This window comes from Echinops telfairi, unplaced genomic scaffold (genome assembly GCF_000313985.2).
Source record: "Echinops telfairi isolate 266 unplaced genomic scaffold, ASM31398v2 ScPeMD7_7469;HRSCAF=8507_1, whole genome shotgun sequence".
In the NCBI taxonomy this organism is placed as follows: domain Eukaryota; kingdom Metazoa; phylum Chordata; class Mammalia; order Afrosoricida; family Tenrecidae; genus Echinops; species Echinops telfairi.
In genome coordinates this window covers 86,640,246-86,652,111 of record NW_022111373.1, presented here as the reverse complement: position 1 = coordinate 86,652,111, position 11,866 = coordinate 86,640,246, and the positions used below count along the sequence as shown (strand labels likewise).

General features: G+C 40.4%; 1 protein-coding gene across 1 annotated transcript in view; it reads right to left on the bottom strand.

Annotated features, from left to right (window-relative positions):
• ADAMTS6 (ADAM metallopeptidase with thrombospondin type 1 motif 6) overlaps nt 1-11,866 on the bottom strand; it is a 311,582-nt gene that overhangs the window by 13,587 nt on the left and 286,129 nt on the right. The window contains exons 24-25 of the mRNA XM_045285404.1: nt 4,733-4,909; nt 2,196-2,352 (exon numbers count right to left, since the gene is read on the bottom strand). Coding sequence (XP_045141339.1) covers nt 2,196-2,352; nt 4,733-4,909 — 334 coding nt within the window. The remainder of the gene's footprint in view (nt 1-2,195; nt 2,353-4,732; nt 4,910-11,866) is intronic.

The following is an 11,866-nucleotide window of genomic DNA, read 5'->3' as shown; positions in this document are numbered from 1 at the left end:
CAGCTTGCTCAACAATGTCCAAAACTCAGATTATTGAATTAGTCTAATGGCCATGTCTCAACTTCTTCACTAATTTTATGCCAAAATCTCCTACATTAATGAACGAGTTAAGAATAGCATTGAAAAAAAAAAAAAGAATAGCATTTACGTGTAGTTGAAAGTAACATGCCTGGGGATCTTATCAAATCAGGATCTGAATCCTGTCTCTATCTCTTCCTACTTGTGCAATGCAGACATTTGTATGCCTCAGGTTCCTCATCAGTCACACCAACTATAAGGGCTGTTGTCAGACTTGTATCAATTAATCTGTGAAGATGTCTTGTTGGTCGCACTCGAGTCCATTCCAATGGCGGGGTCTCAAGCGTGCCGAGCAGAACTGCTTCGTGGGCTTTTGAAGGGAAGCAGATGGCCAAGCCTGTCTTCGGCAGCCCCTCTGGGGAAGGGTGAACTACCAACCTTCCATCTAGTAGTAGAGTCTGAAATACCTCTGCCACCCAGGGACTGGCTTTGCAATGGATCTCTATCACACAGCGAGTGACTCTAACCTAAATCTACGTTTCTTGAATGTCCCTTAACAAAGAGTCAAAAGTCAGGCATTAGAGTTAGATGTTTTGCTAATGAAATGTGTGATTGTAAGTTAATATAGGAGAATATACTAAACTATACTTACAATAAGTATACTGTCTTGGGGAGCATATTAAAACATTCGTAAATGTGAGGTTCTCTACACCTGACATTACGATGATGGCTCTTCATAAAGCTGAATGGCTGTGGAAACATCTTAAAATTGTGACTGTGGTGGGTTACGTTTTATTGTTGCTGTAATCCCTCAAAGTGGTTACATCTGATCAAAAGAAAAACATCTTTTAAAAGAAGTTTATGAGTATACAATTTTCTCTTGAACATTACAAACAGATAATTTGGTTATATATTCATGGTAGTTGTTTATAAATCATGCCTTTGTGTACATATGTTTGATTATACCTCCCTCTGCTTTCAGGAGATGGCAGTCGGAACTTTCTAGCAGCCATATTTGTCTCTATCTCCCCAAAGCCTCTGTCAGAGTCCCTTAGACATAGCAGGCATTCAAACATTTTCAAATGAAGAAAGTATATTTATTTAGGTGGTGAATAAGAAAATCCGACGTCGTGGCTGTCATAAAGACATGTCCCAATACACAAGGAGAAACATTTCAGAGACCAAAGACCTTTGTTCTCCTTTATAAACAACTACATCATCATCTTTTTCTACTTTTCTGCCATAAGAAAATCAGCATTTGAAACACCGATCGTTTCAAGCAGATGCTTTCATTCTATCTATCATGGGTTTTACCTTCAGGGTGGTCGTGGTTCACTGTCATGTCCAAAAGAAACCGACGTTTTCACTTTTAAGGGTGGGTCATTAGAAACCATCCCTCAATTCTAGTACAAGCTAAACATCGAAAACAAAATTGGATGCAACCGTAATAGTCATATACTCTCATCTCTCATTTTATAGGTAATGAAGCCCCAGAGATCTAATAAGGGCATATAGATGTAAATGCCAGTTTCTACTGTATCATGTTTCTACTGTCTCAGAATCAACTCAATGACAGTGAGAGTGAGTTGGTGGTGCACTTGGCTATGAGTTGGGCTACTAAGCACAAGGTCAGCAGTTCAAAACCACTCGTTGCTTTAGGGAGAAAAGATGAGGCTTTCTATTCCCGTAGAGGGCTACAGTCTTAGAAAGCCACAGGGGCAGTTCTACCTTGTCCTATCTAAGAGTATTAGGAGTTAGAATCGACAAATGGCAGAGAGTTTGGATTTTTGCACCTCCACACACTTTCTAGTGCCCCATGTGGCTCTCACAAGTGCTCCATAAAAATTATTTTACAAACAGGGTCTGGGGCCCTTTGAACCCTATTGGGAGTGCCCAGGTGGTACATGCTGTGAACAATCAGCTGATAACCGAAAGGTGAGAACTTTTGAGTCTACCCAGAGGTGATGTAGTTCTGAAAAATCATCCATTAGAGCACAACCTACAGAATCCACTTCTACTGGGGCACACGTGCAATTGCCATGCATGGGACTCAACTTGGCCATGACTGTGTTTTTGATTTTTTAACACACACACACACACACACACACCCCTGGTGAGTCACAAAACACACAGTTGTATTTGTGCTCTCAGGTCCCACCATCTCCATGGAAACTCACCTTCAGTATTGGCAATGGGGGTACTGTCACATTTACTTTCACACTGCTGCATCGATGGGGGGCGAGCGTTTTCCGGACAGTCACTAGATGCCTGTCCCGTGTAGGAGAGACATTGCACAGTCCGCATTTGCTGTCCAAGGCCACACTGAGCAGAGCACTAAATCCAAAGGCAAAGGGTAAAATGAAATATCTCAACAATTTACAGAAGTTAAAAAAGATACTCGGCACACTTTAAACTACACGCGTTTTAAGCATTCCACACGTTACTTTAAGGTCAGTCCATCTTGGAGAGGTGTGGGGTGAGATCATTCTACCAGAGGGTTCATTTGGAAACTCAAGGCTTGTCTTATTACTATAGGAAATAAAATCAATGTTGTTACCTAAAGACACCACAGTGGGTTTCTTGAGACGTCACACCAACAAGTCCAGACAGGGCTGGTGAGTTGTACCAGGAGAGAAATGATGAGGCAGAATAACCAGATTCTAAGGCTGGGAGATGACTGTTGCTCCTTATCTATTACAGCTTTGTTGGTAAACAATCCAAGGGTTTACTGATGGGCTTTGTACCTTATACAAATGTTAGTCAGTATAATAACACTGCTTTGGAGCCTGATGATGGGGCTGGTTTTTGCTTTATTTTGTTTTGAACTGTCTCTATTTTTCTGAAATATTGTGAGTTACCTGAGAAGTGGGTCTGGTGTCGGTCTATTAAAACGTCTCCACCTTTTTCTAGTCAGGCTTTCTGGCCTGGAATTGCCCTCTGTGTGACTGATCTGCTGTCCAGGCTGAAGAATACGGAGCCGTGTCTGTTCTCTGAGCTTATCCCCAGCCTACCATAAAGCCTGTGAGTCCGGCTATCAAAGGGAGGAGAGCTAGCAGGTGCCCAGACACGGGGATGGGGGTGTTTACAAGGCAGAAGAGCAGGCCTGTCGGCTTTTCTTGCAAATCTCTCCCTCGCAAGTCAAACAAAGATATTTACAAAGACACGGCGATAGTTCATTTTAGGTGTCAAATTTGGCTAGGTTCTGGTGCCCAGTTGTCAGGCCAAACACTAGGCTAGCTGCGGTTGTTGAAGTTTGACATGTTTTTATCAATTATTGGTCATCAGTAAAGTATAATATGGGTGGTCTCGTCTAATAAGATGAAAGCCTGATGAACAAGAAGGGAATTTTTTCTCAGGGAGAGTTCTGCCTTCAGCCTATAAATAAGAAACTTTGCCAGGACTCCATCTTTCTGTCCTCTGACTGATGGATTTGGGGATACAAAATTGCAGCATGCCTGACCTAAGAATTCGGTACATAAGACTTTAGGAATTTCCAGACTATCGCCTGAGCTATGGATTTGGGACATAAGATTTTGGATTGCCAGCCCCACGAAATTGCATGAGCCAATTTTCTTAACACCACCACCTGCCTGTCTCTCAACAGATAGGTAGGTAGGTAGATCAGACAGACAGACAGATAAATTTCATAATTCTGTTTCTTTTAAAAACTCTAAGATAGGCACCGCTTTATTTTTAAGTTTTTAATACAAAACTCACTGCCATTGAGGCGATTTTGACTCATGGCAACCCTACAGAGCAGGGAATGTTCTAATATAGAATGGCAAGTACATGTACTATATAATTTATTGAACTTTCTTTGGAGATGTACTTTCATGATTATTTTGAATTTTAGAAAACTGGATAGATAATTTAAATGAGAAGAAAAATATAATATTTTTTTTAAAAGCATCAAAATAACAGTTGTAAATTTGATGAAATCACAAACATGCAAAAACTTTCAACTGGCCTTTAAGAAACAGTGCATTGACATGTATACCTAAATTAAAATAAAGCTCGTGAGAGCATGTCTGCACTGAGTCTTCAACAGCATGCTATCAATTACGTACTTGGAAACTGTCACTCTTCTGCAGTGAAATACAGTTTTACATTAATTACATACATGCTTTCATGTGTGTTCACCTTTGGCACTTTGTAAACTCAACCAACACTCAAACCCAAATGCAAAGCATTCATTATTGTCTCCTTTTGCCTCCCCTCTGGGCTGAGCTTAAAGTAGCTGGGGTTTTTATTTGTCTAAATGAGACCTGAAAACTCATTGTCCTTTCCCAAATGAAATAAACATGTCCTCTCCACCCCATTCTACCCCCCACACAAACAGAAAACAAAAAGCCAGATGCACTGCCCTCCAGTCTACTCGAAGACATAGCAACCGTATCAGGCAGAGTAGAACTTCCCCAGAAAATTTCTGAGACTGTACATCTTTACGGAAGTAGACCACCACATCTTTCTAGACCATTTCTCTTTGAATTTTAACTAAAGGTATTAGAATCTGTGGCATCCATCAATATAAGTAGGAAGTCTGTAGGGGCAAGTGGGTGTGCAATGTCCATGCGTGCCAGCTCCTGTTTGTGCAAGGCTCCCCACTTACATCATACCTAAACTTTCATGTGTTCATTTTCAACACTTGAGCCCTAACAATGGCCAATCAGGAACCTTGAGGTTTTGTCCCAAGGTGCTGCTTCTGTAGCCTTACCTGGCCCCAGTCTCCAGTCACCCAACGAGGTGGAGGGCAGCGGCCCAGACTGCAGCGGATGCGGACAGGAGGTTTGCTTTCCTCTGGGCATTGTGCAGCTGGGAATGTTTTGGAAAGGTCACTGCTCTTGCACAGAACAATCCGATGCTTGAATCCTGGACCGCATTTTGGAGTGCACTGGAAATAAAACAAATACGAATGAATAACGACAGTCTAAAGACAGAGGAAAATTTGAGGAAGGTCTTTCTTGGAGTAAATGTGTGTTTGGGTATACAATATACATACACATAAAATTCTAGGCAGTCTCTCCGATGTGAAAATTCCTGAAGTTTTTAAGCAGAAGTACTTTTATCTTTTCCCTAAGGTCTTTAATAGCTAAACGCAATGTTTGCTTTTCTTGGCTAACTTATTTTCTTCTTTTATTGGGGGTAGGTTTATTCTTCTATTCCTCCTTTTGCTTGGCCTCATTCAGCTGTGATAAGATTCTATTTTTTGGGAATGTGGAATCCTTGGTTTCTTGCTTGCTGGGTGTGGGCTTCTGAAAAGAATTCTTATGTTATTTGTAGACCACAAGAACTTGCCCCTGTGAAGGGAGCTAGGGGTTGATTTGTTGTGTATTCTTCTAGCGTGGTAACTAAAAATGCGTGGCCACGAGTGAGAGGGGTTATTGCACAGAAAACCTCTGCTCGTCAGTTAATCCTAATGAATCTGACTGCTCTTTAGAATTAGGCATATCCTCCAGATTGAAGAAAATTGCTTCTTCCTATGTATATTACACACCCTGTTATTTGTCTTTTTGCCAAGCTAATGAAAATGCCTGCTTCTGGAAGTCAGGCTTCCTAGTTAACATCATGGCTGACTGAAGCCCTCCAGCTTTCCCTTGTGCAGATCTGCTCCCTTCCTCTCTTTACACCCTGCATCCCCTCCGAGGCAAGTGAGGGCTCTGCCTACACAGTTTTGAAGCACCACAAGTGTTCTTTAAACTTGACCCCCAGTATCATGACCCCAGTACTGCCTTTCACTGTGGTTCGACCGGAGCATGTGCACAGGTACAGATAAGAGATGAGCTCACGAATCCAGCAACAGGAATGGGAGTAGTGACACCATAAGGGTAGAGGGAAGGTGGGGAGAGGTGGGAAGGAAGGGGGAACTGTTCACAATGATTGACACATAACCACAGACCCCCCCCCACTCCGGGGGATGATCAACAGAAACCGTGGGGGAAGGGAGACAGAGGTTGGTATAAGATATGAAAATAATAATAAATTTATAATTTATCAAGGGGTCACGAGGGTGGGAGGGGGATTGGGAGGAAAAAAAGAGTGGATACCAAGGGCTCAATAGAAAGTAAATGTCTAGAAAATAATGATGGCAACACATGTACAAATATGCTTGGTACAATTGATGTATGGATTGTTATAAGAGCTGTAAAAAACCCCAATACAATTATCTTTTAACAAAAAAATTCACAATATTTAAGCACCATAAGAGGATGTAGACTATAGAGATTCCTGGGTCATTAATCACCATCTGTTTTCTAGTTATTTATATACATAGCTTCTCATCCCTTCCAGACTATAAACTTTTTGAGATCTTAGTCCATTTTTTTTTTAATTTTTGTAACCTCTCTTGGTATACAGGAGGGAGCTTTGGGTAGGTACTCATTTGAAGACTACGTTCTGATTTTCAATTTTTTGTTGTTGTAATTTTTAATGTATTTAACATAAAAATGTATGGAGTTTTTAATGGGGAGGATGTGTCCACATAGATAATATTTTTAGTCAGGGATTATAGATTTATAATTTAATGCTGTCCTTTGGCTGGGGAGATGATGGTTTTGATTCAGCATCTTATCTCTAAGTTGTTTTTCAAGGAGATATACTAGCTCTGGGATAGGGATGTCCAAGTGAACACTATACACCACAATTGAATGGCTTTCCTAGGGGCAACCTTTGAGCCTGGTAGAGCATGAGAAAAATAATAACATCTCCTCATGGGAAAATGAAGAAAATGAAAAATATATATATAAACCAAAACAACCATATCACCTTCCCAGTACTCTCCATTACACTTAAAACATTTGTCAAATCTGATTCCATTCTTGGAAACATTTTCAAACTTATCTATTTGGATGGCTGACAGCATCTCCCTCACAAAATCGCTGTCCTTTCATGTCCCTCTTCATTAGTGGAAACAAAAAGAAGTCACACGGAGTGAGGTCTGGTGAGTAAGGTGCGTGGGCAAGAGAGGCATGCTGTTTTTCGCCAAAAAAAATTGGAGCACTGAGATGACTGCATGAGGAGGTGCATTGTCGTGGTGGCAAAACCAGTCCCCAGCCTGCCACAAATCAGGCCTTTTTTGTGACAATCTTTTCAGAACCTTTGAATAGAAAGCTTGATTAACAGTCTGACCTGGTGGAACGAACTCCAAATGTACTATAAGTAGATGCTTTTGTTATTTCAGAAAGTTGATGGATGTCCAGAATGTATTTGTCATCAATCGACATTTCACCTTTTTTGAAACGAGAAAACCACTCCTACACTTGAGCTTTTCCCATAGCACTGCCCATGTAAGCTGTGTTCAACATCACAGTTTCTGCAGCATTTTTCCCAAGCACAAAAAAAATTTCATAGGCGCATGCTGTTCTCTTAAATCGGCCATTACAAAAAACGAGATTTGATTGAAACTGCTTTTATGAAAAAGTTCACTGTAACCTTCCCAGATGATGCCACTGGGTGCACTATTGTGAGTTGTTCAATGTTTGCCTAGAGGGATAAATGCGAACTCGGAAAGCTCTGCTCTGCCCAGTGCAATTCCGGTTTTTTGGGTACTCCTCGAATATAATACATTTCTTTGCATTTAGAAAAAAAATTTATTAAAATATATTTCAAAGGAGAATAACAGTTCTCCTAAAGGAGAGAATATAGTTCTCTCTAATTAGGCTCAACAAACAAGGAAATTTCTGCTTCCTATAATTCCTTTCCAGAGCCAAATCAACCCCCTTTAGTTCTTGCTGCTACTGCCCCTACCCTTATAATCAATTACCGGCTCCTATTAATCCAACTCTGAAATCTCTGCTATGCCTCTTGTTTCACTCCATCTCCACTGTCATGACCCTGACTTCACATATTAAGTGATGACTTTCTAGTAGGTCTCCCTGGTCTTACTCTTGCCTCACACTAAGAAAACCAAAGCTCAGAGGAGTCTAGATAAAACCAAATGGTAGTTTCTTTCTAGAATCAAGTGTTTAAATGTACAAAGACACTGATCCTCAGTGGGGAAATATGTATTTGTGTGCAAAGTCGAGCATATAATGACATCTCCAACTGGGGCAAGAGATCGTTTTAGAAAATTACAGCTCGAACGCCACTAAGTAAGACAAAGATACCTTATCATGGAGCAGTAGAAGTAGAAGATCATCAACTCAATCCTCAAATTGTGAGTAACTTAAAACTCTATTGGTACTACATTCTTATTCAATGAATGCCCATCAGTCCTGAGCCCTGCAGATCTAGCCCCAAATATTACACCTGTCACCCAAATCTCAAGCCTGTTCTCTGCAAAAATTGTGCTTCTTAAGGGTAGTTATGATGATCCAGGTGGGCTGCAAGAGAAGATACCTACACTACATCCTGGATTATAGGCCAAGGTACAAAAGTTTTTCATTGCCAGAGGGTGTTGAGGACATAAAAGTGTATTTTTATATACTTTTTGACTATATAGCAATGCTCACTAGTAATAAGTAAAAGTTTGTATACCTAATGCGCCTACCATCAACAACTAATGTGATGCCTAGAAAAGTCATTCATTTAGTTTTATGCCAGTTTTCTATTGATTCAAGAAATGAGTATAAGAAATAGATCTTGGACAATGGGTATTTTGAGGGAGTATATTAAAAAAAAGCACTTTGAGATCTCTAAGGTTCACCAGGTATCTTTTTAAAATGTAGCTCCTGATTGAGTATATCAGTGGAAAGGCAAAGTCTCAGCATGTGGCTGAACCAAAATGGTCCTACAGAAGCACCACTATTCTGATAGATCAAGACAATTGCCTGAGACTGCTGCAGCCCTCCACAGTATGCAGTGATGCTCCTAAGAGCTGGTTGCCAAGGGTGGCCCAAACAGAGAATCATTTAAAACCAAACAGAATGTAGACAATCTCAGCAGAATCTACAAGGACAGAAAACAGAATAAAAGTTTACGGGCTTTGGGTGGGGTAGGGCAGGGGTGTGGGGTAAAGTCAAAAAGTCCAGGGGAAAAAATATATTTGGAAACTGATTGTGGAAGCAATTGTACAATTCTGCTTAACATGATTGAACTGTGGAATGATATGGCATATGTATTACACTCCCCAGTAATAGTAAATTAAAAACAAAACACAAATATAGATCCAAGAATGGGTTTTAGGCTCATACTAAATTCCAGCTCCAACTTAAGTGCAATCAGTTCTTACATCATGGCCCTGCTCAATACTCACCCTCAGAAAGAGAGCACAGAAGATATGGGAAAATGTGGCAAAGAAATTAGATAGTGCCCGGCTATCAGAAAAAAAAATAGTATCTAGGGTCTTAAAGGTTTGTCTACAAATAAGGAGCCATCTAAGTGAGATGTCAATTAAGTCCACATTGGAAGAAGCACACGGTCATCAGTCACTGAAGGATTACAACTCATGTAATCTGAATTCAAAGGAGGGATTCCTATCAGGGCTTAAATTGTGAGAATCCAGTTTTCAGAAGACTGCGGAGGACAGTGGGAGCCCTAGATTCGTTTTTGGGAGCTACATCAGAAACCAGGCTCTGGAAACTCCCTCTATCCACAGTTGAGGGATGGGAAGAAACGAGTTACTAAACAGAGGGCATTGGAGAGATGAGTAGAGAAGAACAAAGGCATAGATACATCTGCTTGAACAGTGAAAACGTTGTCAGTTGATCCCCCTCTGATGCATGCTGGCCCTGTCTGGCTTTCCACATTTTCTGTATTTTTGTTTTGTGGTTGTTCATATTAGGGTGTATCTCAGAGGTGTTGCGTCATCAGAGGTCACCCTCTGGAAACTGTTCCTGTTTTGCTGTGGTACAGTATGTGAAGCCCAGGATTGTGGGAGAGCAAGTAGAATAAGGGTTTCGGGGTGGGGGCTACAGTGGTGTTAGGGCAAAAGGAAGACGATGTCAAGGAGTCCAGGTAGAAAAAGAAGGTTTGGAAACTGATTGTGGTAGCAACTGACATGATTGGACTATAGAATGATATAGGTGTTAACTCCCAATTCATAATAATAATAGTTATAAATAGCAATAAATAAATGAGAACGCCGTGGCTTCATTCATGTAACACAATGCTGCTGACCCATTTTCCACCAAGGTACCTTTTTCTGGGTCCTCCCACCACTGCTCACATAAGTACCACATACGGTTCTGGGCTTTACAACAATAGTGATTTTGTGTTAAAGCCACTGGAAGAGGAATGAAAAGGTCAAAGGGTACATTCTTCTTGCCGTCACATATTTCTACCAGTTGAACCTCACCCGTGTGATTAGCAAAGCTCAGACAGCTGATAGTTGGGAGTGGGGAGCGGGTAGAGGGCAAGAACAGATAGAGGAGGGACCTTCCCACAGGCACGACGGCAGCAAATGGAAAGATTAGCAACAGGGTAAGCAGAAGAGGTCCCTATGGACTGCTCTTCCCATCGTGCTTCCCGGGAGGTGTGCCATTCCTCCGGGAACAGGCTGCCGCTTCTCACTTTGTTTCCTGTCATCACATAAACATTTATTTCATTTAATTCTAGTTATTTATTCTCTGACCTAGAGACTAGGTGGGCTTCCTGGGAACGTAAGGGAGAAGTGTGAGTCCTCCCTCCCCTCTGCAGGAAGCATGGAGATGCTAGTAAAGATAATGTCCAGCTAGAGCCCCCAAGGCAATCATCACAGTATTCCTTCACCTGGGCTTACGCCAGAATGGTTTCTCTGGGTTGTCTATAGAGAGACAACAGCAGCTGCAAACACTTTATTTGAGGGGGTGACCCCAACATGCCTACTTCACCCACTCAGGACCACTCTTTCCCTGAAGTGTGGAATCAGTTTTCTTAAATATGAAAGCAGAAGTGTGATCAAAGGCCTTTTGGCTTGGATATGTATTCATCAAGCAGCCTCCAAGAGTGTCCAGGGAGCCCTAGAGAGTCATTTCAGCCAATCCCTTCAGTGACTGGATAGATTGAAAATCAAAATTCTAAGGGCAAGGTAAGGTCAAAGAAAAATATGTGTGGAAATACAACCTTCAGAGGTGGAATCCAGGAATATATATATATATACATACATATAAAAATATATATATATTAAATACATATTAAAAATACATATATATATACATATAAAAATACATATATATAAAATACATATAAAAATACATATATATACATATAAAATACATATATATAAATATATATATATAAAATACATATAAAAATACATATAAAAATACATATATATACACATAAAAATATGTGTGGAAATACAACCTTCAGAGGTGGAATCCAGGAATATATATATATATATATATATATATATGAAGTGGAAGTATATCAGTAATGGGCATAGTTATTTTTCAGGGCTCTTATATACGGTCAAACCAAAAACCACACCACTTCTATGAAATCAATTCTGACTCATAACAACGCTATAACTCTATATAGGGCTCTGAAGCTTTGTAAATCTTTATAGGAGCACCTGTCTCCTGAGAAGGGACTAGTAGGTTTGAACTATCAACCTTGACATAAGCAGCCCAAAGCTTACCCAACAGGGTACCACCAGGTTCCTTTGTGTCATCTATTTTATGCATCTGAACTGGTCAAATTTTCTTGGTTTCTTGCAGAAGAATAATGTGATGTAAGGCTCTGCATTCAAGACTCCTTATTACCAATATCCAAATTATACTATTTCTTCTTTAAAACAACATGTTTTCTTACCTTACTCTCATCACATAAACTGCATTTCTGTTCTGCTGTATCTCTTAGGAGCACTTCTATAGCTTCTCTATGGTCTTTCCTACTTCAAATGCCACATACCCTCAACACTCATTTCAAATTCTTTCATTTAAAATGCCCTCTGGAGAATGGGTAGGAAAGAGGGAACTGATTACAAGGAACT